Here is a 26269-nt window from a genome sequence, read left to right as displayed (position 1 = left end):
CATCCCGCTGGCTGTTGATTAGTAGGCAGCGAGCGTCGCTGATTCGTTTTCCTCACCTGGATTTTTCAGTCAGTCTTTCAGTAGCAGTAGCTTACTCCTCAACGATTTAAAAACACTGGAAAATGATCTTGTATGTATTTGATCGTGTTGCTCAGATACTTGTCTAATACATCTTCATTAAGGACTCGGTACACTCGGAGATGACTGTCCTTCCTGTGTCTCTCCACAGAAAGGAGAAACAGTGAAGAGAATACGAGAAGAGGTAAGATTGACCTCATCTCCCATCACACATGTTCATTCTTCTGTCATCCTCCTCTGTCTCCCATTAACCATGACTGCCCTCTGAGTGCAGCTCCTGCTAACTGCAGCGTGGCTGTAAAGCACTGTGACGCTGTGTCAGTGAGAAATAAGGAGTCATGATATCCTGTTAGGGCTCCTTTCTGCTCAGACTTAACTGTAAATACAATAAAAAGGGGCTTTCATCTTCACCACAGCTGTGAGCAAGAATCCACCTCAAACATCTGAAGGTGTGTTTAGTATTTTTGGCGGCCTCCTGTGATGTTGCAGTTTGCACATTTAGCTGCTCTTTGCTGTCAAAAGTCTTTAAAATGTACAGGGGAGGAGTTCCCCTGCAATCGGACCTCTCTGGCTTCCTGTCTGTTCGAGGAGACATCGAGCGTGACAAAGACACAAACGTGAGGTAAGAGGGGAACCGAGACGAGGACGCTGGATCGTGCCAATCAGAATCTGTCGGCAGCATCTGCAAATCAGAAGCTAACATCGGTGGTTCAAACTTCAGGACCAACAGTTTTCTGGTGCAATGCTGATGCAAGACTTTGTTCAGTGGAAATGTGTGAAACCAGTCAATGTCTCACTGTTTTCAATGCAATTGTATTTATATAACTGCAAATCAAAACAACAGTTGCCTCAAGGTGCTTTATATTGTGCGGGAAAGATGCCGTAATAGCTTCTTCAGCAGCTGAGCATTGTGGGAAACTCTGACGGGACGGTGCTCCGGTCTGGTGGTGCAATGTTGCTGTTCCCATTCCCAACACATGAAACGATGCTTTATTCTCAAAGCTGTTGGCGTGTCTCGGTGGGGGTGGGGACACTACGGTGACCCCCCCCCACTCTTCAATTTCCAGCATGTGGGATTACTGTTGTGAAGAGGTGCGTCCACCAAATCTAACAAAGTTGTTTGTAGTGATTAAACCGAAGCTGGACGAAAGCAAAACCAAGCGCAAAACAAAAAGGTCCAAACGGCGCGTGAACCGTGGCGTTCTGACAGCAGCGCTCCTCCCGCCTCTGAACTCTGACAGACTCTGTAGAGTAGCACCATAATCTCTCTGATGTTGGTGCGCTGAGGCACAAACAGCATTATCTGACACCCTCGGATGGGAACGTTCACTCTGAACCTTTAAGTTGACAGGATGACTAACAGTGAGAAGAACTGAACTCATATTTCATATAAAGACAAAACCCGAATCCCAGCAGCACCCAGCGTGAGAGCCGGTCTAATCATCTGCTGCCTCTCCATGCTGTCTGCTTTCTCTTACCTCTCCTGGCTTCATTTGCAATCAGGTCACTTGCAGCAGCTGTATGAATACTTAAACACACGGATCTATAAGTTCAAATGCTCCACATTCATCTCACTGAAAACAGAACACGGCCATATCAGTGGCTTAATGTATTCCACAGCAGTTTTTTATATAAGGCAAGGCAAGGCAAGGCAAGGCAAGTTTATTTGTATAGCACAATTCAACAACAAGGTGATTCAAAGTGCTTTACAGAGACATTAAAAACAAGAACAAATAAAAAGCATGATTTAAAATTGAATAAAACAAGCAAATAAACTAACTAACTAATTAACAAACAAACAAACAAACAAACAACAGTATATAAAATCAAAACAGATAAAATCAGAACAGTAGATAAAATCAGTAGTTAAATGTAAGTTTTGAAATTTAAGCTTAAAGTGTGGATTTGGTGCTTTATTCAAATGCAGCTGAGAACAGGTGAGTCTTCAACCTGGATTTAAATAAACTGAGTGTTTCAGCTGATCTGAGGCTTTCTGGGAGTTTGTTCCAGATATAAGGAGCATAAAAGCTGAATGCAGCTTCTCCGTGTCTGGTTCTGACTCTGGGAACTGATAAAAGACCGGATCCAGATGACCTGAGGGATCTGGATGGTTCATACTGGGTCAGGAGGTCATTGATGTATTTTGGTCCTAAACCATTCAGAGCTTTATAGGCCAGCATCAGAACTTTAAAGTCTATCCTCTGACGGACAGGCAGCCAGTGTAAGGACCTCAGAGCTGGACTGATGTGGTCCACTGTTTTGGTCTTAGTGAGGACTCGAGCAGCAGAGTTCTGAATGAGCTGTAGTTGTCTGACTGATTTTTTAGGTAGACCTGTAAAGATGCTGTTACAGTAATCAAGCCTACTAAAGATGAATGCATGGACTAGTTTTTCCAGGTCCTGTTGAGACATCAGATCTTTTATCCTTGATATATTCTTGAGGTGATAGTAAGCTGACTTTGTTATTGTCTTAATGTGTTTTTCTAAGTTTAGGTCTGCATCCATCACTACACCCAAATTTCTCGCCTGGTTTGTGGTTTTTAGATGTATAGATTGAAGTTCTCTGGTGACCTGTAATCGTTTTTCTTTGGCGCCAAAGACTATTACCTCAGTTTTGTTTTTGTTTAGCTAGAGAAAATTGTGGCACAACCAGTCATTGATTTCCTCAATGCATTTACCAAGAGCCTGTACAGGGCCTCGGTCTCCTGGTGACATTGTGATATATATTTGTGTGTCATCTGCATAGCTGTGATAGTTTATTTTGTTGTTGTTTATAATCTGTGCCAGTGGGAGCATGTAGATGTTAAACAGAAGGGGTCCCAAGATGGAACCTTGGGGAACTCCACATGTGATACTTGTCTGCTCAGATGTGAAGTTACCTATTGATACAAAGTATTTCCTGTTTTCTACGTATGTTTTGAACCAGTTTAGTACAGTTCCTGAAAGACCTGTCCAGTTCTCCAGTCGTTTGAGTAATATGTTGTGGTCAACTGTATCAAATGCTGCACTGAGATCCAGTAAAACTAGGACTGACATTTTTCCACTGTCTGTATTCAGACATATGTCATTAAAGACTTTGGTCAGAGTGGTTTCAGTGCTGTGGTTCTGTCTAAAACCTGACTGGAAGGCATCGTAGCAATTATTCTGTTTTAAGAAGTAACTGAGCTGTTGAGAAACTGCTTTTTCAATGATCTTACTTAAAAACGGGAGATTTGAGATCGGCCTGTAGTTGTTCATTTGTGTCTTGTCAAGATTGTCCTTTTTCAGTATAGGTTTGATTACAGCAGTTTTTAGTGATTCTGGAAACACACCTGATAATAAAGAAAAGTTGACGATCTGTAACAGGTCTGACTCTAAAGTCTTTGAGACCTTTTTGAAAAAACTTGTTGGCAGGACATCTAAACAGCAGGAGGAGGAGTTCAGTTGACCTAAGATGTCCTCCAGGTCTTTGCTGTTAATAGGTTGAAACTGTTTCATGGTGTTTAAACAGTTTTTTGGTGGACACAGTATATATCCTGGATCTGCTGTTGATGTACCAATTGCTTGTCTAATTTTTTGGATTTTTTCAGTGAAGAATTTGGCAAAGTCATTGCAGGCCATGGTCGAATGAAGTTCAGCTGCCACTGACACAGGGGGGTTTGTTAGCCTGTCAACTGTAGAAAATAAGACCCGAGCATTATGGCTGTTTTTAGTGATGATGTCAGAGAAGTAGGACCTCCTTGCACTCCTCAGTTGTAAATTATAATTGTGAAGTTTCTCTTTATAAATGTCATAATGAACCTGGAGGTTTGTTTTTCTCCATCTGCGCTCAGCTTTCCTACACTCTCTTTTTTCTTTTTTCACCAGTGTGGAGTTTCTCCATGGAGACTTTTTCCTTCCAGAGATAACCTTCACCTTAATGGGAGCAATAGTATCCATTACATTTAACATGTTAGCATTGAAGCTATTGACGAGCTCATTGACTGACCCTCTGGACAGGTCAGGTGTTAATGGGAAGACCTGGTTAAAAATTGCACTACTGTGTTCAGTTATACACCGTTTTGTGATCACTGTTGTTGATATATTTGTGTGGGCTGAGATTTTACTTTCAAAGAAAACACAGTAATGATCAGACAGGCCCACATCAGACACAGTGACCTTTGAAATGCTCAGGCCTTTGGAGATCAGTAGGTCAAGAGTGTGTCCTCTATTATGTGTGGCCTCTGTTACATGCTGAGTCAGCCCAAAGTTGCCCAGAGTGTTACTCAGGTCTTTAGTCCCTTTGTCCTGAGGGTTGTCCACATGAATGTTAAAATCCCCAGCAATAATTACACAGTCAAAATCAACACAGATCACAGACAGCAGTTCACTGAGGTCATTAAAAAAGTCTGTGCAGTATTTGGGAGGCCTGTAAACATTAAGAAACACAACTTTGGATGGGGCCTTCAGCTGTAAAGCCACATATTCAAAAGACTGAAAACTTCCAGGAGATAGCTGCTTACATTGAAATGATTCATTAAATAAGACAGCAACCCCTCCTCCTCTCCTGCTCGCCCTGACCTCACTGATAAAACTGTAGTTAGGAGGGGTCGTCTCGATGAGAACAGCTCCACTGTTACTTTGGTCCAACCAAGTTTCAGTTAAAAACATAAAATCAAGGCTGTGCTCAGTGATTAAATCATTAATTAAAAATGTTTTCCCAGCTAGAGATCTAATGTTTAATAAAGCCAACTTAAGTGTTTTAGAGGTATTACTTGTCCCCTCATGTTTGGGAGCAGTCTGTGGCACACAAGGTATGTTTACTATGTTTAAAGATCTTTTAGAGTGCAGCTCTCTGTGTTTTGACCAGGCCACATGTCTCCTGTCACCTAAAAGTACAGAAATTTTAAAACCTTCTAGTAAACAGGGTCCCAGCTTCTCCTGGGAAAAGTCATCACTGCCATAATCCTCACAGCCCGGACCCTCCACACATCACACATCAGACTGTGGAGACAGGGCATGAAGAGGAACTAAGGGGGGCGAGGCTGGGCAATGTGACTTCGATTGCTCTGTTGAGGGTGGGGCTCGATGGCGAACCTTTGGCCGCTCTGGTGGGGGGTTTATGGGGGACAAAAAGGGATTGGGACGGGGGGTAGATCTGAGCCCAGCATTGACCCGCTCCATCATCTCCTCAGTGAATTTCAGGTGTGGGGAGGAGGGAGAAAGGGAGGGGGAGGAGGGTGATGGCCTGTCAGGGGTTTGGGGGACTGGGGAAGGTCGTGGTCCCTGGTCCTGGTCGTTGGTGTTGTTGAGAGAGTTGGAGGCAAATAGGGACCCCTCTTCTTGCCTTAGATGTCTCTCCTCTCTGAGGCTCTTCCCGGGTGGGGGCAAATGGAGCTCCTCCTCAAGGTTTCTGCTGGGCTTTGTCTGTTCTTGGAGTACTGTTTGTTCCTCTTTATGAGATAACTCCTCGTTTATCTCAGCCTTGGCACCAAGCACAGATGGATGACGTATGGAATAAAACAAGTTGGAGGTGAACAGTTTCACCCCTGACTTGTTAAAATTAAATCCATTTGCTTTGAACAGATGCCTGCGTTCCCAAAAAATATTAAAGTTGTCGATAAAATGCACTGAGTGGTCAGCACATGCTGATATAAGCCATTTATTCAGTGTAAACAACCTGCTGAATCTCTCGTCTCCTCCTCTGACCGGCGGTACAGGTCCACTGATGAATACAGCTGCATTCAGAGAGTTTACAGTATTTAATAATCCAGTAAAGTCCCGTTTCAGAACCTCCGACTGTTGTTTGGACACATCGTTTGACCCTGTATGCAGAACAATGTTTGTCACAGTTGGATATTCATCTGCAATTTGAAGAATTCTCTCCTTCAGGTTGTTGACCATATCGTTAGGAAAGCAGAGGACTTTAGTGTTCTTACCGCACATCCTTTGTACATCCTTTACGGCAGAGTCACCCACAATCAGAGTTTCAGGCCTAGCCTTTAGCTTTCCCTGTGGCCTTTCACTTTTCAACAGATTTTCAGACCTTATTTCGCTGCTTTTAGATGGATGGTTGTCCGATATAGATCCAGGGTCCTTTGATAGTGGAGCAAATCTGTTCTGCAGTTTCACATTCAGTTGTTTTGGAGGTTTGTTGTTAACCTTCCTATTCACGGTTGTCCAGTCCTGTTTCCTCCCGTATACAGGGGTAGAAGAGCTTCTCTGTCTCGTAGGAAGTGAAGGCCAGTCGGTTTCAGAGATTTCAGCTCGCTGTGCCCTGCCTGTGATACGTCCTCCCCCTTCCAGGAGACATGATTTATGTCTTGGTTTTGCACCAAGACAGTCCAAGGGGGGATTATCACTTGAGGATTTATAATAATGCACAGAGTCTACTTTCTTGGTCATGTTATCTGTGCTCCTTAGCTGTGTACTAGCTTGCTCATCGCCATTGTTTTGAATCAAAGGCAAGGTTGTTTCATTTCCACACAGTCCATTTACCTCCACGTTTACTTCTAAGCGATGAATTTTTGTCTCCAGTACTGCAATCTTCTGCAGGAGGCTGTGGTAGTCATCTGTGGAGAGGGAAGGCATCTTGTTGCTAGTTAGCCTAGCGGTTAGCACCTTTCCAGGCTATTGAGGCTGCTCGGTGCCCAGACGCTGTAATCAGGCTTCAGCTGTGTCTAGGCCACAGACACACGGAGCGCTGAGGATAAGGTCACTATAAAATGTTGCTGTTTCTGTTAAGAACACTCTAGTCCTAATGATCTATAAGTGTCCAGAAGTTATCGCAGGTAAGCTCACACGGAAAAAAGGGAAAAAATCAGCATAAAAATCAATATAAGAAGCAAAGCATTCAAGAGCAAAGAGATGAAGCGTCCACACTCACAAAGGGGAGGAGCATAAGTGAACAAAGATGCCAAGATCCTCCTAGGAGAGATGCTGTGAAGATGATCCGTGAGCAAACAAGACTCGGAGAGAAGTACCTGTGTGAGCGTGTATTCATAGCTTTGTGGGGACCAAAGATGGAAGTTTACCTATAAATGTGGTTTCAGTGTCAGGGTTACAGGTTATGGTTAGGTTTGGGGTAAGGGGCTAGGGAAAGCATTATGTCAATTAGATGTCCCCACAAGGATATAAATACACGTGTGTGTGTGTGTGTGTGTGTGTGTGTGTGTGTGTGTGTGTGTGTGTGTGTGTGTGTGTGTGTGTGTGTGTGTGTGTGTGTGTCTGCCTCATATATTACACTGGAGAAACAAGGATGAGTTTTTATGTCCCTGAATCCTCACCGTCATGTTGAACAGCTCTCCCGAGTCCCTGCAAAATAAAAGCTTCTCTGTCGGTTCATCAGCAGCAGCTCGCAGACTGAACTATGTGAGAAATGATCACACTGAGATTCTCTTTAACTACAGAGTGAGCTTCAAATTAGGTCACACAACACCTTGCGGTGTTTTTCGACAATATGTTTCTGGAGTTTAATGAGTCTACATGAACTCAGTCAGTCCCCTGCTTGTCTGGAAAAATGTAAAATATTAACCCACAAATCTGTTCTGGAGGGAGAAATGATTTTAGAAAAGTGTGTGTTAGGAGAAATGGTTTGAAGATGACTGCACATGAATCAAGACTCCGGCGAGAAACGGGGGAGGGAGCAGGAGGGGGGGCAGAGTTTTCATTTATGTGTCGGGGGAATTTTAAGTTAACTTGTGAAATGTCACAAAAATAAAATGTGAATTTAGGCGAAAAAGAGATGATGAAAATTCTTTTATGCAAAACAGGCTATGCATATGATAATATTTAATACTTGCATATAACCCGAGCACTCGTGCCTTTGCTTCTTGTGTTTGTGCTGGAGTGCAGTCAGCATCCTGGCTGTTTTGGAGAGCGCCTCCCAGAGGAGCTAAAGTAGGTGGGCAGGAAGTGGGAGGGCTGGGCAGTTCTAACTCTGTGCATCCTGGACATGGATGGATGGACGAATGGTTTTTGTTTAATCTGTCATCATCCCTAATATAACAGCTACATTCTTGACGAAATCTTGAATTACATCATGATATTTCTGTGAGATAAAGAAACTAACAGCTGTTCCTTTAGAGATATATATAGAACAATTATAGGCTTCATTCTGAGGAAAAGGATGAATGAGGCAAACACAAGGCATTTGGGCATTGTTTGATCTAATAATGAGTAAGAGCAGGAAAAAGTGATGAAATCATGCTGCAGGAGGTGCTCTGTCCATGGTGCTGATGCTCAACATGCCCCAGAATGGGTACTCGGCTTTGTAATCAATTACAGATATATTTTCTTTTTTAGATGCAGCATGATGCAAAAACCAGAGAGCAGATTAGAAAAACAACACGCAGCAGCCTGAAGCGCATTAGTGGCATTTACCATGTTAACTCTGTACAAAGGTCACACTCGCTCGAGCAGTGCTCAGACAACACTAATGTGAGTTTGACTGACTGATCAGCCGCTTGTTTGGCTGAAACAACCTGCAGCCAAATATGGCTGAAATGTGGCTGTGCCTGGAGTTTCTGGCAGAACAATGCTGACTAACGATTCTTGTGGGAAACGTGGCATCAGAGGAAAAGGAGGAGAGCAAACAGAGCCTCGCTCAGACTGAAGAGAGTCGGGAGTCTCTAAAGGGGCCAGTGCGTGTCGTTACAAAACACTTTGTAGAAACTGGATCCAAACGTGGGCACACTATAAGAAGATCAATGCATCGCACTGCTCATCGACAGAAACACAGCTCCTTCACTCTGTTAACTTAATGGAAAAGACCAGGTCCAGTATGTCTGTATATATTTAGTATACTGTTGACACGATGGTGCAGCGGTTAGAAGGTTTGGGATTCAAATCGTCTTTTTTCCAAAGACCTGCATGTTAGATTCATTCTATTCATACATGTGCAAAGATGAATAAAGACTAGATAGAAATGCACCATCAATGAATCATTACTAATGACAATACAGAGGTTCAGGACTGCCAACATGCATCACCTGTTAAAGGTGTAACAGCAGTAACATGGAGAGCCCTGCCCTAGAGAAACCTTTCAAAATAAAAGTACTCAAAGTGAAAATAAAACAGCATTTAAGCAACAAATGAAAGTTCAAATTCAAAATAAAACTTGATGACCCCTAATTTGACCTTTTGCAGAAGGATTGAAGGACAAAAGACAGAAAAGTGATGCAGATGAGGAGAAAAGAAATCTGATTGTTGTTCTGGAGCATTTCTGTCTGAAGGTGGAACTCAGAGCAAGGAAGAGAAAGCATGAATATTTACATCCATATTTGCCTCTCAAGGACAAACCACACAGAGTTAGGCTGGATTCAAGCTCTGTTTTCCTCTCATTACTCTTTTTCACTGCCTGACCGGCTGCCTCACTCTCAGTCACTGTATATGCAAACTGACAGATCACAAACACACTCAGCCCGTCGTACATTTGTGCTGATGAAGTCTGTATGAAATCTAGTGTATCAAGGCTACATTTTTACACATCGCGTGTTTGTGAAGAGGTTTCTGGCACAGACGGAGACGACTCTGCATGCAAGAAGTCCCTTTTCATCATGTCAGTGAAAGCATTAATGTCAGGCTGCTGCTCTTCATCATGGCTTCACACACAAACATACACATACCTAGACATGCATGCAAACGCGCGAGTACACACAGCCTGTCCTTTATCACACACAGATGCTCACATGCTGCGAGCATGCCTCCCTGATAAAGCAGAACAGAGCAGACTAATCCAGTTGAATGACATGGCTGTCCATCCTTCCTCTGCTCCAAATGAAGAGTAATGAAGACAGCCGTCCCACGCTGCAACAGCAAGACGGCGCACTGCTGCACTTATTATGACTGGAGGGGGAGGAATGAGGGGTGAGGAGGAGGAGATGGAGAGGGGTGAGGAAGATGGGTGGAAGGGTGAAAAAATAAAAATAGAAAGATCTGGAAAATAATGACAGCCCAGATTCCCACTAGTGGGAGAACGTGCATGTTCAAAGGTGTGTGTGATTTAGCTTCAGTGGAGATGAGTCCAGAAACACCGCTGCATGCTTTCTTCTGTTTCTGCCAGTATAATATTTTATTTTTATCTCCTTGAATGTGCTCGTATATGTTAGTTCTGTTGTGAAGCAGGCACGTGCACAGAGAGGTCTGAGGTTGCATTCATTTAATAAGTTTGAGGTTCATGCACACCTTTGTGCTGCAGAATTCCCCTCATCCCCCTCGGATATGTCAGCGCTTCTGCTCTTTCAACCCCTCCACCAGCCCCAGCATCCACCAGTGAGCTCATCACTCCCCAGTTTCTCTGTGACCTGAACATGAACGCAAAGTTGTCAGTTTACGAGTCGACTCGTATTCCTCCTCGTCTCTGAGATGCGGGAAAGCACTAGAAAAAAAACAAACAGGAACTTTTCCATCATATCTCGTAGCATCTCTTTTCATTTCAGTTGATTTTTTATCTTACAGTTTTGTAAACCCCGTATCAAAAAATAAACCAATCAGTTAATCGGACCTTTCAGAGTATCATCGCTGTGTTTGGATCAGACTCACGGTACCACCAGCTGACCACTTCCTGACGACCTACGAGTCTGTTTGAGTTATACACCAGCAGCAGCTCATCGGTTTTTCAGTTCTTACATTCAGAGGAAGCTGGTGTAAAGATTTAAGGAACATGCGTTCAGCTCTCCTGGTTCCTGTGACGGGATCAGCTGTTCTGATGAAGGTTAGAGATGAAGATAAACCAAAAGAGGGTCTGTGAGAGAATGAAGAAGAAGCAGCTTTCACTGTGGTAATTTGTTTGGTTTGTGGTGTAAAGTGTGCTCGTTTCACTTTATGACCAGGGCATTTGTAACACTGTTATATTAAACCCTAACCCTGAGCTATCAGGACTTTTAGTTCTACTAATTTGTCAGGGGACAAAAAATAATCAGCCTAACGAACACACACTGGGAAATATTGTGATTAAGAAAGATGCTTTTCTTTCCTCGACATAAAGAGTTGGGTTTAAACTCTAATATCAGTGAGGTCATTGGTAGTTCATGCACAGTTTAGGGTTGCACCAAAATGAAAAATCTTCTAACAGGAAACCTGTGGTGCCAAAATACACCAATGTAGCATGTGGCTAATAGACTGGGCAGGTACGCCGGTGATGCTAATGGCTGTTGATTTTATTTGGATTCTGGTGAAGATGAGAAATGCCAACATCCTGCCTTAAACGTGGAGCTGCAGCTGCGATTAGCTGTAAGCTTGAGCGGTAACAGTCATAATGTCTCACTCAGGGAAACTCAGGTCCTCCAAACAGCTCAGCTACGTTTTGATAGAGAGAGGGAACAAAGGGATGAAGGAAAAGATAAAGAGGCCAAAGGGAGGTTAGAGAGGGTAACTGATAGGATCGGGGTTAAGCAGGAGGATACCGATGTGATGGATGGAGAGGACTGCAACTCCGTGAGGCAGATGGAGGGGAGGAGGTATCGATAAATTCCCGATGCTGATTAGATGAAAGGATAAAAGAAAGGGAGATGGATGAAAGAGGGGATAACGGGTGGAGGGATGAATGATAAGGGGGCAATCTTGGAGGAGGGGGAGAAGGGGCTGCTTGTAGTTGGAGGATAAAAAGCAAAGGATAGAAGGATGGAGGTGGGTGAGAGACAAACAGACTGAGGAGAGGGAGACGGCAGCTAATGTATTTTTATTGAGATAATAAACGGTGTGAGAGTGGGAGAGAATTATTCCATCATTGCTTTATTACCAATAGCTGTGCATGTGCACACTCACAGAAGCACACACTCACAGAAGCACACACTCGCAGAAGCACACACTCGCACCCAGAGAATATTTGTTCTATTTTCATAACAATGAGAGGAGCCTGCAGTCTGCTGAGGATACGGGGGGGGGGATCTAACTGATAAACAACACACTAAATGAAATGCGCACTCGCACACTTTCACCCAAAGCAGCAGCACGTGAGCCGCAGCAAACGGCACTTCATCACAGACGCGGGCACCGCGGAGGGCGGCTTGACGTGAAACTTCTTTTCTCAGTTCATGCAAATCGCGTCATGCAAATCAGTGCAAGACAGTAAAGCAACTACAGAAAGGGACTGTGGTGTGGAAGACGCCGGCGTGGAAGAGCCTCGTGTTTCTGACACGTGCACGTTCACAGAGAGACGGCAGCCGTCAGTCTTGTGCTGCTGCTTCTCACTCGTTACTGAAGATTGCTGCTGTCAGAATCGATGAGTAGACAAGTCTGAGCTTCATTTCTTCCACGATCTTCACACAGACTGTGCCAACTGGGGCCGCCGTGGAGAGATTGTCTGAATGCAGTAAAGTGACTGTTTTACTGCAGCGTTGAACCTCTGATGCTCCTGTACAAAGCAGGTCTGATCCAAAGGTCCTGAGAAAACAACAAACAGCTGGCCAGCTGTTTGTAAGGAGGAGAGGCGGGTCGAGCCTGGACAGGAGAACAGTCCATCGCAGGACTAACACAGACAAACATGCCTGTGGTCCTCTTCGGTGTAGAATCAATAATTAACCTAACAGGCTGTGGGAGGTCGTACCCAGCTCCACACAGAGCCCACTGGGCCTGTGGATGTGAGGTGACAGCTCTAACCGCTGTGCCACCGATGACGTTTGTATATTTGTTACAGTAACACAACACTGGTCGGTTAGAACAGTTGTATGGGCTCAAAATGTGGTCATAAATATTTTGTACTTGTAAAAAAGATTTGTGTGTGGACTTAGAAAAAAACCCTGCAAGTTACAAGTACGGATTTTGACCCTATTTTTCTTCCTTTCATCTGATTGGTCAATGTCATGTCAATCACAAATGTAACAATCCAATCAGAGGACAGATGGGTTTGGCTGTCGGAGGGGCGCTTTTTTGAACTGCAGGTCCTTGAAGGGTGATACCGTTTGAAGCTGGAGGATCGCTATATAAATATCCGATAGCAGCTAGGTCCCCTAACTTTCAGCAGCTGTTGAAAGGATAAAGTTGTGCTATATCAGTGGTTAGAAATACATTATTACTTTAGGATTAGTTTAACACAAAGTCAGGGCTGACCCAGGACCATTGCTGTACGTCACAGTGCGCAGCATAAAAGTCCTTTCACATCGGACGCAGGATGTGCTGCTAATGCTAACTGCTAACTAAAAGCAAAGGATCCAGAATTTGTTGCTGGCTGCTGGGCTCTGTGGGTTTTTGCAGCAGCTCTACCTGTACTAGATGCACCTGCTCCTTGTCTTTTCTATCTCTGACTTTATGTCCTCTACAAGAGTTTCTGTTTTTTTTTGCTGGTTCTTCAAATGTTCAATAAAAACATGTATGCTAATTCATAACGAAGAAAGCTTTGTAATGAAGACTGTCATTTCCAAAACACTGCCCGCCCCCACCCCGCGGTCCGCAGCGCTGTTGAAAAGGCTGTGGAAGTCCCTGTATTAAACACGTAGACCTGTGACATAAAAATCACCAAACTCGGACGACCACAGACTGTTTTCCTTCGTGGTGATGAAGGAAAACGCTGGGTTGGCATGTAAAAGGCCATTTATTCCCTTCAAAGACCTGCAGTTCAAAAAAAGCGCCCCTCGACAGCCAAACCCATCTGTTCTCTGATTGGATTGTTACATTTGTGATTGACATGACATTGACCAATCAGATGAAAGGAAGAAAAATAGGGTCAAAATTCGTAGTTGTAACTTGCAGGGGTTTTTGGCTAAGTCCACACACAAATCTTTTTTACAAGTACAAAATATTTATGACCACATTTTGAGCCCATACAGTTGCCACTTGTTTCAAAGTTTTCATGGTTACCGTGGTGATAGGTCTCCTCTTAAGAGTCTAATGGCGTTTTCACACCTGCGCTGTTTAGTGCGTTTAAATCGAAGTCTGGCCTGTTTCCCCCCCCGGCACGGCTCACGTGTGCAGATATGAACAAATCGCACTCGAGTGTGGACCTGAGCAGCAGGTGGAGGACGTACAGTTCCAATCAAAGTCCGGAGTGGTTCGTTAATGGTGCGGACTGACCCCCAAACCAACCAACTACCAGGTGTACGTTACAAGTTTGAGCTGAAAAACGTCCCGCAGCCACAAATGCTTTGTGGTTATGAGAGAAGGTACTACAGATGTGCAAAGGTCTGTACGGGCTAGCAGCTAGCCGCGAAATGAGCCTAACAATTCCCAGTTTTCCCACACAGCAAATTCTTCCTGGATTTACTTTTGCTGTGGAGTTCACTTGGATTTTTCTCTGTATGAAAAGAAACCAAACCACAGGAAAAAGCTCCGAGTTTCACCTGGTTCAGACCACAGTAAACAAAGTATATTTGTTAAACCGCAGTGCTGCAGACACGAAACACTCTTTCTAGTAAGACTCAGTTTCAGTGTCATTGTGACAAATGGATCGACTGCTCGTTACTGTCCTGTGCTCCGCCATGAGGGTGGGCTGTACTTTCAGTACCTGAATGTCAGAGGGCGAATCTCAGCTTCGGTTTTGTGTGAATTATTGTTGCTGCTGCTGATAGCTGGAGCTGAACTACGTCTGCTTTAGTTTTCAGTCTTCAGTCTCCAAAGTCTGAAGGCAGCTGTGTCAGGTGAGGAGCGAGACGAGCAGCACGAAGGAGCAGCTCCCTCAGAGTGAGCTTTTTTAGCTCAGTGCAGGAGAAGATGGCCTGGGCGATCGGCTGAACTGGAATCAGTTTGACTTTCAGAGGCTCCTTCTTAGTGTTTTTTAAATATGTGTGTGTGTGTATATCTATATATATGGAGATATATATGTAGTTAATGTACTTTAATAGTTTATTTTTGATGGCACTTTGGGGCTTTGCAGTGCCACGAGTTCCAGAACGTACTTGTATCTGTGACTTTTGTGTCCACAGACTCTTTCATCGTGTACGTATTCAGTCATTCAGAGCATTCTGATATCAACGTGTTGTGTTGTGGATGATGAGTCGAGGCCCTCGATCCTTGTTTGCATAAAGTCGAGCCCTGAGCTACTTTATGCAAATCAGGGGCTGCTGTGACACGACTCCTCTGGAAACTCCTGAAAATCTTTAGAATCTTTGTTGAGCCAGACTCGTGGTTTATTTCTCTCCTCATATGTGCAGAAAACGTGAGCAGGTGACCTCAGACGGGTGTTTGTCCAGCCAGGTGCAGCTCAGTCATGACTGTGGAAGGAGAGAAGTGATCTCTCCTCACTGCTCCGTTAGCCCACACTACTAAACATTTACAGTCATTTTTAAAACTCTGCTATGACCTGAACGCAGCTTCGGCACATAGATCAGTTCAGACAAATATAATGTTTCTGTTTGCACACTAACATTTGGGATACGCCCAACAACTTTACACTTAGCGTTAGTGCTGAGATTACTGACGTTTCAGGTATTTAAGCTTAAACTAAAAGATCTGTGAAGCTACCGGCTGTCATTGTTCCATGCTCGGCGTGTACCTGCACGCAGGGCTCTCGTACACTGTCAGGCTGCTGCTTGGACTGGTTTGCACGTCACACATGGAAGCTCTTTAAGAACTAATAATAGGTCAGTCATGTATAGTATTATATAAGATATAGTGGCTGCACATGCGTCGACATGCTGTAGATGCACTCGGCACAGTCCCAACACGTGGCAGGTGTTTTTCTTGCGAAACATGCAGAAAAAAATGTTGCACAGCTGATGTACGCTGAGATGGTTCGTGGCGAGCTGACATCAAACACACACAGCTGAGCGTCCGTCAGTCTGTCTGCGTCTGTCTGTGTGTTCAGTGATGGAGAGATCAGCTGTGAGTGGAACAGCTGATTCCTGCACTTCCTCTCTGTGAGGATAACCCCCACAGCTCGATTTCTTGGTGGATGGTGAAAAAAAGGGATTTAGTTTAGCGCACATTTGATTTAGTTTCATGACCGCACGACACTGAAACACGTTTATGTGAATGTTGTGTGTTCGTTACACGTACGTTCTTTACAGCAGTGAGGACCAGTGAGGGCCCAGTGTTCCCAGTGGGTGCGGTTCGATGGAAAGAATCGCCTAACTAATCTGACAGAAAAGAAATGACAACTTAATTAAAGAATCAAGTGGACGTGAACGTGAAGAAGAAAGTTAATTAAAAAAGTAACAGTGAGAAACAGTCGGCCAGAATAGATTAAAATAGAAACGTGATGGTCGAAATGTGAATAAAGGCCGGATGAAAGGATGTAGGTCATCGTTAGCACTGTGCTACATGCACTCTTTCACTTTCAGCTCCAGCATGACGCAGGAAGAGCTGTGAGGGCAGGATCCTGACCCGGATACAGACACGAGTCACATGTGGGAAAGACTCTCTCTCCCTCTCTCTCCCTCTCTCTCCCCTCTCTCTCTCTCTCTCTCTCTCTTAGTCAGGTATTCATATCTTGTGGGGACATTTCATTGGCTGAGTGACCCTAACCATAACCCAACTGTAACCCTGACACTAAAACCACATTTTGAGTCTCAAAAATACCTTCAACTTTCAATTTTGGGTCCCCACAAAGATATGAATACACGCTGTCTCTCTCTCTCTGTCTCTCTCTCACACACACACACACACACACACACACACACACACACACACACACACACACACACACACACACACACACACACACACACACACACACACACACACACAGAGTCCAGACTCTTACCTGCATATTTTTGTAAGTTGATTTAAAGTGTAGGTAATCAGATGGGATTCAGAAGAAAAGAACAACATTATTTACACAAATTAAAGAATTCAATTCAAATGTAAAAATATTTGAGTGTTTTAATTAAAGGGCACCTTTTCAGTATCCTGTTCTAATGGTGGATAATGAGGTCAGTGTATGTACAGACTGATGAACATTTAGTTTCACATCCCTGATTCTCCAGGTTGTCATTTATTCCTGCTGCTAACAGTTGATAACACGTGATTCAAGAAGAGGGAGGAACAAAGGCTGACAAAAACAAGGTGCAGACAGGTGAGCTTATGCAGAAGGTGCAATCTAAAGAGTTAATGGGAGGCTGGGCGTACAGCAAAGAGAGTGGCACGGGAAAAGGCTTTTAGTGACATGTAAAGAACAGAGGAAATGATTTGTACTGATTGGCAGAGAAATCGCGCTGGAAAGGATGTGCAGCAGAGTGGAGATGGAGACGGGCGAAGAGAAAGATGGACGGATGGGGAACAGTTAGTGAATCAGGAAGTGCAGAGGATTAGTGAGGAGGAAGTGAGGTCAGCTATGAAGAGGATGAAGAACAGAATAGGAGTTGGTCCAGATGAAGAACAGAGCTGTAACTACAGAGCTGCAGCATGAAGATATGGGAAAGAACTGTTGAAGCTGGGTCAAGAAAAGAGTTTGAGGTGGAAGCGATGGAGATGTGAAGATTTTCATGTCGTCGATCTTTATATTGACCTAAGCTAAGAGCACAGAGGAAGTTTTCTAATTCTGAAGAACATTAAAAATTTACTCTGGTTTCAGGGCGTTGATTCCTCTTCCCCCACAAACCCAGCACCGGGCTCTGATTCTAATCGTCTCTGTTTATCTATACTCCCCCAACTCACACTCCAATTTCCTCCTGACACCTGCCCTCGCCATCCACCCCCGTACGGTTATTACTGCACCTTCTCTATATCTTCAACTTCTCTTCTTATTTCTCCTCAAATATTTGCACCGCCTTGTCTCTCTCTTCTCCTTTTGATCCTGTCCCTCACTTTCCTGTCCTCCTCTTCCACCTCCTGCCCTTCCTCTTCTACCTTTAATAAATCTCTACCCACACTCTCTCCTCTCCATTTCCTGGGCTTGAATCTCACCTTCCTCCCACCTCTTCCTCATCAAATCATCTAAATCTCCCTCTTCTCCTTCACCCCTTTTCATTTCCTCCTCTGCTCCTCCTCCTACCCACCCTTTCCTAGAAATCTTCAATTTACTGTACGCTGGTCTTCTCATGTGCTTGCCTCCCCTCCTCCTCCCCTCGCTCCTCCCCCTGTCCTCCCTCTTCCAGCCTTCTTGTAATCCCTCTCTTCTCCTGCATCACAGGTGAATCTCCCGTAGGGAACGAGGAGCAGTGGCGAAAATGGTTCTCCTCCTCTTCTCTGTCTTGGCCCACATGTCCCTTCCCCCCACTAATGTGTTTTCTCTCTCCTCTGTTTTGCCCCACCCTCTTTCCATTAACCTCCATCTCCCTCTCCTCCCCCATCACGACTCACCTCCTCTCTGCTGCCCAATTGCCTCCCCTCATTCCCAATGTTTTTCCTAAATTCTCCTCCCTCCCATCATCCTCTCATTCCCTTTCTCCCACTCCTTACCTCCCCTTTCCCCTTCTTTTTGGCCCCTCCTCACACCCACCCCCAAAAATACATTTTCCCACAATCCCTCCCTCCCTCCCCCCTCCCTTCCCCCTCCACCTCTGTCTGGACCTACAGAGCAGCGCAAGGATCAACATCTCAGAGGGTTCCTGTCCAGAGAGGATCATCACCATCACAGGGCCGACAGACTGTGTGTTCAGGGCCTTCACCATGATCACGTTCAAACTGGAGGAGGTAGATACTGGACACACACACACACACACACACACACACACAGCTCTGACTGAAGTGTGTGACCTTTACTTCCTCTACACTGGGGCTGCTCCCTGGCAGGGAGCCATTTATTATACGATATGTCTAATGGGATTGTCTGACCTCACAGACACTGGTACAAGCCCATATGCACACACACACACACACACACACACACACACACACAGTAGTTAGTTACGTGTTTTCTGACATGGTTACCGGGTTTGCTCCATTTGTCTTTGACAAACTTTAAGTTCTTATCTTGTCATTTAAACTTTGCTGCTAATCGTCACCAAATGAAACATTCACATTTATTGATGTACTGTTGGTTCTAAGTTAGGCAGACGTTGCCATGGCAGCATCCTCCTGTCTCTGTGCACCAAACATAAAAAAACAAGAGGCTTATTTAGGTCAGTCTTTCCTGTGAGTTTCTTGTGCTTTTAAAGTGTAAAAAGAGTTTAAAGCCTTCAGCTATGATGTCATCTCAAAGGCATCGTTATATTGTGTTAAAGCAATATCAGCTGAAAGGACAGAGCTGCTGCTGTGAAACCGGACTGTGCAGCATCGGGCGTATCAGCTGTGATGCCACCCACTCATTTTCTCATTTTCGCCTTGATATGTTTTGGGGGTTAGAAGACCGTATTTGGATGGAAAGGCGGCGTGCTAACATGCTAACATTTGCTGGCTTGTTAGCAAGGTGACTCCATAGCACACGTGACACACCTGGCACCTTTCAGAGTTATCATAAAGGAGTAACTATCCATGGAGGATTATTTGTTGTTCCAGGCTTTAAAGTCGGATATTTTAACAGAAGAGTCCATGAAGGTCATTCATTCCTCCCCGCCTTCATTTCCCCGCCCCGAGGGAGGCCAATCCTACATGAGTCTATTTGATTTTACAAAAAGAGCTTTTAAAGCTCATTTATGAATGTCCGGGTATTAACATAATATGTAATTTCTGCCACTGCTGGGTTCAGTCAATCAGTCCAGCAGCAAAAGACGTAGTTTGATGTTGGTGTGAAGTACTGTGCTGTGAGTCGTCTTTAGCACCACTGCTAATAGGTTACACAGAAAAGAAAGGTAAGGTAACCTTGTGTTGAAATTCTCTGTTTTATTTAACTGTAACATGACCTGTTAGCTGTGTTACAGCAGCCGAGGGAGGTGACGGCAGCGACACATTAAACAGAATAAAAGATGTTTCTGTGGGTGAAGTCAGGAAACATAAAACATATATTACATTTTTAAACATCTGTGTATTTACCTTCTTTAGTTGAGGCCTGCAAAATGTAATCCACAAATATTTTGGCCTTTAAATGAGATGATGATGATTATCAACGAGGAAGAACTGGCGCAGACACGTATGTTATTTGATCGTGCTGTTTTTGGGTCTTTATCACTGCATATAGTCAGATGGCAGAAACAGCTGTTCATACACATCAAAAAAATGAAGAATAAAAACGTTCCGTTTTATTCAGACAGCGTCAAATCGCAGCAACAGCTGATTGAAGGTGCTTCGTATTGTGAGGTAGAGGCCCTGCAGACGAGGAAGATATCTGCCAGATGCCTCTCTGTCTGACAGCTGTATTGCATTATAGAGGGTGATAGCATTATCCATGATGGATAACAGTGATGTCCAATCACAGAGCCAGGCTTCCCGGTCAGTTTGTTAAACCCCACAGGATGCAGGTGAAGTGGTGATGGGTCTCAAACGATTACTCTGCAGCATAAAATGTATTTTCTGTTGTTTGTCAGTCTGATTTCTGTGGGTTTGAACATTATTAAGGACATAATTTATGACTAAGGCAGCACGGTGGCACGGTGGTTAGCACTGTTGCCGCACAGCAAGAAGGTCCTGAGTTCAATTCCACCATCAGGCCGGGGTCTTTCTGTGTGGAGTTTGCATGTTCTCCCCGTGTTTGCGTGGGTTCCCTCCGGGTACTCCGGCTTCCTCCCACCGTCCAAAGACATGCAGCTTGTGGGGATAGGTTAATTGATTAATCCAAATTGCCGCTAGGTGTGAATGTGCGAGTGAATGAGAGTGTGAATGGTTGTCTGTCTCTGTGTGTTGGCCCTGCGACAGACTGGCGACCTGTCCAGGGTGTACCCCGCCTTTCGCCCTATGACAGCTGGGATAGGTTCCAGCGCCCCCCGCGACCCTGAAAAGGATAAGCGGAAGCGAATGAATGGATGGATAATTTATGACTAATCATTGGTCAAACAACCTGAAGGCAAAAAAAACAACTAATTGTAAAAGGCATTAAAAACAGGGTTTGGCTGATTTTAAGAACAATCATCTTTAATCAGCCACAAGATCAAATCTTTCCTTAACTGAAGATCAGAGTTTAAAGTAGTGGAAACAGGAACACTCCAGGCTAAATGTCGTGCTGTGTTCAGATTTTGTTTAAGCCAAGCGGCCGAATCAGTGAAGTGTCTGTAATTACTCTGCATTTTCAAAGGTGTGGATGACATCAGGAGAAAAGCAAAACGTCTTGTTGATGTAGATGTGGAGCGAACTCTGACAAACAAGCCGCGCCCGGCTGTCGGGTTATTGGTTACAAGCTCTCGCTGTGCAATCAAACACAGAACAAGTGGAGACCAAAGCACTGAATTCAGGGGAAAATATTTCAGCCACAAATGTAGAAATGTTTCCCATTAAACACACGCATACAGTGTAAGACGAAGGAAATGAGTTTGGCTGCACGCGTGCCGGTTCACGGCAGAGTGGTTTTGGCTGCAGAGAAATGAAATGTCTGACAGACATGACGCAAGCTGAGAAATTAAATCCAGGCAGATGGTATTTAAATCTTAGCAATCCTAATGGAAGATAACAAGATGGGATGGGGGGGAGGATCGGGGCAGAGAGTGGACGGTGATTTAGAGAGTGGTGGACGGGTCGCTGAAGGGATTTTAAAAAGCTGTGAAATGAGGAAGGAGTGAGAGAGAGAGGGCAGAGAGGGTTTAAAAAAGAATTGGAAGAGATAAAGAGATGAGGGAGGAGGGGGTCCTATGAAGAATTAATGAAGCTGGAAAGCAGAGAATATAAGAAAGAGGCATGAAAAGTGTCACCGAGGGATTAAATAAAGGCTGTAATCGGGGAGATCATGCACAGCCTTAGTCTTAGGACCTGCACAGGTTCAGGTGTGTGTCTGGGACGGTTGTTACCTAATACGGCATCCCGCTGCCTCCAGCATCATTCTGAGGGGATGAGTGTTTCCCATGGCGTGCAGCATCTCTGCCGTAGGGACAATATGATGCTGGAGGGCTGGGCTGCAAACTGAGACCAAAAACCAGGCTTCATCACCCAGGCCTGAGCAGGCAGGAAGTGGTTAGGCCTGACCTCAGGATAGAGGATGTCTTAGTTATTTCTGGATCTTTGGGAAGAGTTCCTTCAATTCAAAAATATGTTTTCACACAGCAGGAAGATGAGCCTGGTATCAAACGGTAGGTGTAATGAGACCATATGCTATCATTTGTTCTGAGCAGCTGCCTCAGTGATCCGACTCTTGAAAGTTTACCCAAAATGCACTTAAGGTTTGTTTTTTCCAGAAAGCAGATCAAAGCTGCAGGGTGCCAGTGCTTTGTTCCTGTTCCCTTACAACATTATATGATATATCCCATGATACTAATGCGCTGAGATGTTTATAGACAAAAAACTGACAGAAAAATGTTGATTTCTTGCCCATGTGTACACACAAACAGCATTTGGTTCAGTGGGCTCGTTGTGTAACCGTTTCATACTGAAAGATGGTCTGTATTTCACAGCCGTGCAGCCTGATATCACAAGATTGCGTTGAACCACCTCAGGCAGATGTCTGTGCACCTCTGCTAACACAGAACAGAGAGAAATTAAAGGAATGTGAACGTAAAAGAAAATTAGAATGGCTGATGGACGTGTGTGTAGTTAAACTGGGATATTAAATGTGAGATGCCATTGCTAAAAAATGCTGAAAAGAGAAATGAACGTTATAGACGTGCGGATAAATTAACACAGCATTAGAAAGAAGAGCAGAGAGGATTTTAAAAAGTAAAAAACAAATAGAAAATTAAAACCAATGAGGAGGAGAGTCCATAGAGCAGGGAAGGGGGTGGGGCAGAGCTGAGAGATGGTACTGAGAAAGGGGCTGGAGCAGGAAACGCTGCCCAGGAATGGAGATGGAACTGGAAAACAAGGTGATGAAGGCAAGATGCCTCTGGTGACCAGATGGGATAGTGGAGGAGGTAGAGGACCAGTGGCCAAGGAGGCAGAGCCTACCTGGTAGCCTAAGAGGGGGAAAGGCAACAGTGGAGACGGAGGCCTCGCAGGCGGTCACCGATAGTGAAGGACATGGGACCCCTCGGGAAGCTTAGTCGATGGCAGATGGTCCAGATGGGGCCCATCCCAAGCAATATGTTTAGGCTGCACGGGGCTCCTGGGCTTGGATTTGGCGGTGCTAGTTCACAAAGAACAGGATCTGGTGGCTCAGGGTTGTGAAGTGCAGGGAAGCTGACCTGTAATTAGCTCAGGTTCAGGGAGAAGCACCTCTAAAGGAGCAGGCGGTATCCCCCAAGTCCCTGGTGAGGCCCCTGGTGGCCTGAGTCATCCCTGGGTGGAGAGACAGGCTGGGTCTCTGCGACCTTCATCCTAAAGACAGGAATGAAGGTGTCAGCCAAGGAGAACTGATGTGCAGCTGGCTAGGGTGGCGAACATTGATGTCTCCATCAAACGTGACTGCAGAGGCGGTGATTAACAGCATCTACAGGGACCGTGCTTCCTCTTAGGAGTGGGTGATGATTTGGAGGATATAGTATGCATTGCAGCAGTCGAATGGCTCCAAACTTACCTGAGGATGTGGTGCCCAGGAGCCATGGGACCCCAGGACCACAACGTGCCACATATGGGCAGGCGAGTTTGCCTGAAGATGGGCTCACGCTCAGGGGTGAGCCATGGCTTCAGTTCAACGGTCCTCTTTAAAAAGGAGAGAGCCATCCACCGCCATTCAAAAGTCTTACTGAGGGCTGGGTCCATTGCTGGTTGTATCATTCTGACAAGACTCACAGGAGCCAGAACCCATAAGCAAGGCACTGAGGGGTCCTGGCTCCTGTGAGGATAAAGTCCAGAACATCCAAACCAGAGGCAGATAGAGAGTCACACAACAACGAACACAGAGAAACCGAACTTGGAACTAAAGGCTCATTGTTAAGGAAAAATACGAAGGAAAATCCAAGGAGTTAACAATATAAGCATCAGTCAAGAGTTTACTTTAACAAGTCCCCAAACTCAAAAACCCTCAGTCCAAGATCCAGGACCATGACAAGAACGTCTGTGATGATGGACAGATGGAAGAGTTGAGAATGGAGGACAAATATAATCCAGAGAGAACTATTAGAACTTGTTTATGGATGTGAAACCTTCTACTGCAATTTGTTTTAAAATGTGGCTAAAAATGTAGCGCAGAAATTCAGCTTCATGAAACACATCAGGGAGGGATTTAAAAAACCATCTCCTTTACACTGAGCATCAGGACAAACAGGAAGAACAACAAACTTCATCTCCAAAGAAAAACCTCCTGGTTTAAGGAACATGTGTCCAAAATAACCAACCGGGATCAAAACCGTTGGTGCCTTACCCCATTTCTGCTTCATGAACCACTTTCTGCATGCAGAGCTGGCTGTCAATTACCAGCTCTGCATGCGAGAGCGCGCACAGAAGGAGGAGAAGAGGCAGCGAAGGCTTCTGTAAGAGATTTTTGATGATATAAATAAATATGTGTTCCTGCAGAGGAGGGATTGGAGTGATTTCATTCAGACCACGTTCATCTGATGGGCAGCCCAGACAAGACGGCGCTCTGTTATTTACATTTCACATGCAACGAGGCTCCGAGTGCAGCTCGGCCTTAATTGATTGAACCAATCGTATTAGGACCAGGTGATTTGGACTGCTATTTATTACCTGAGTTAATTAAAGTCGGAGAGGGAGAGTCATACAGAACGAGGGGACGGAGGGAGATTTGGTAAAGGATGGAGGAGCAATACAGAGAGAAAAGGAGGATTTAAGCTGCCATACGCAGAGATAGTATGTAATGAGAAAAGGGGGAGAAAGTTGGGAAGAGCTGCTGAAAAGAGGAGATGCAATTAAAAAGTGAGTGAATGAGTGAAGCCTTTCTAACAGCAGTTTAGGAGGTGGAAGAGTTGTGAAGTTCAGGGCTGGATGGGTGAGCGGGAAACACTCCTGAGACTGTCCTGGACTTTCATTCAAAGAGTCAGATTCAATACAAATGACAGATAATTACTTCCTGACATTACAACAAACATAATGTTGTCATGAGCTGATGTAAAAGCTTTTCTAACCTGTTAAAAGTATTTAGTCTTGTGAAAAATAAAATATTTGAACGTGTTTCCTGAACACTGCTTCTTCTCATTAATAAAAGACAAAGATGGCAGCTCACCTACCAACTGTACAAAACACAACAGAGTCGCCGCCTCCAACTGTGGGAAGCCACCAACTGTGCCCAGAGATAATCAGAGTCTGACTTCACCAAAGAGGGCAGCGGGCAGGGGCTGCCGAGGGGCGAGCAGGTGTAGTAAGAACTGCTCAGATATGTTCGGGCCATCAAAGAAAACGGAGCGAAACAGCACAGAAATCTGCCACCGCCACACGGTCTGGTTCAGGAGGCAGATCAGGTCATCTCCTAAGAGTGCACGCCACATATCCTAAAGCAAGATGCTGACCCCAAGTTGCTCTCTGATGCATCCATCGGGGTATAAATGTGCGTGAGTCTTAGATAAAAAAAAAGCATAGAAAAAGTGCTTGTATGAAAAAATAATAAGTAAATAAATACATTGAAATAGTATGAATGAGGTAAGCTGTATAATGTGTTTTGTGTGCTCAGGTAGAAAAGAACATTTCCCGTCCCTGGGTGTAATTCAGGCGTTTGCAGAAACCTTTTGTTTGTTGTCCACAGGTGGCTGTGAGTCACAAACTTTCCTTTTCTTGAATAAATACCTGCAGCTTTGCATGCAGGGAAAAAAACCATTAGCACATTTCCACAGTGGATCGGTCAGGATCTGACAGTAAAGAAAGTTTGGTGGTCGTCTGTGACGGGTGGACTCCACACTTACAGGACAGACTTGTTTGTAATGAACGCTGCTCTATCTGGATAAATCCTGGCCTCGCACCTGAGCTGTCAGATTTACTCGCTCCTTTACTGATCTACACGGTTTTTTGCAGCTTCTGTTTGATTTCAACTGAATTGTCTGCGTCTGGCTCAAGAGTTTTGCACAGTGCGGTGTTTTAGACGACACGTGGTCTGCTGCCTTGACAGAATTCGGCTATTTCCGAATAAGCCTGCCAGAGTCGCCCCGGGCTGCTTCTTAATTTCCACCTGAAAGAACATCATCAGATTTTGTCAGAAGCAGCTGCAGAAGTGTAAGAGCAGAGTGGAGACCCCGGGGCCGATGAATTCACTATAAGGCTGGGTGAATATGGAAATACAATAACTCTGGGTAAGATGGAATAACAAGTCATAGCAACAAGTCAGTGATATTACTGGACCTGTTCCAAAAACCTCAGCTGCATCTGATGCAAGAGAGGAGCTAAAGAGTGCAGCATCGATTGTAGTCATGGTTGTACCAGGCAGCGTTATCGGTGCATGTGCTACATGCAGGCTTCACAGATGGAGATGACTTGTGTTATTCTAACAGATATGGTCTGGTTCTGGAGTGCAAACTGTC

General features: G+C 44.7%; 1 protein-coding gene across 4 annotated transcripts in view; it reads left to right on the top strand.

The window, feature by feature from the left end:
- pcbp4 (poly(rC) binding protein 4) overlaps positions 1-26269 on the top strand; it is a 204873-nt gene that overhangs the window by 118587 nt on the left and 60017 nt on the right. For all 4 annotated transcript variants that reach the window (XM_085407699.1, XM_085407701.1, XM_085407698.1 and 1 more), the window contains 2 exons: positions 230-262; positions 18426-18542. In XM_085407699.1, coding sequence (XP_085263825.1) covers positions 230-262; positions 18426-18542 — 150 coding nt within the window. The remainder of the gene's footprint in view (positions 1-229; positions 263-18425; positions 18543-26269) is intronic.

Source organism: Rhamphochromis longiceps, linkage group LG5, assembly GCF_057381845.1.
Source record: "Rhamphochromis longiceps isolate RC_006_pf linkage group LG5, R_longiceps_female_GT1.1, whole genome shotgun sequence".
Lineage (NCBI taxonomy): Eukaryota > Metazoa > Chordata > Actinopteri > Cichliformes > Cichlidae > Rhamphochromis > Rhamphochromis longiceps.
Note: the sequence above shows the minus strand (reverse complement) of the source record. Positions and strands in the feature narration are given on the sequence as shown.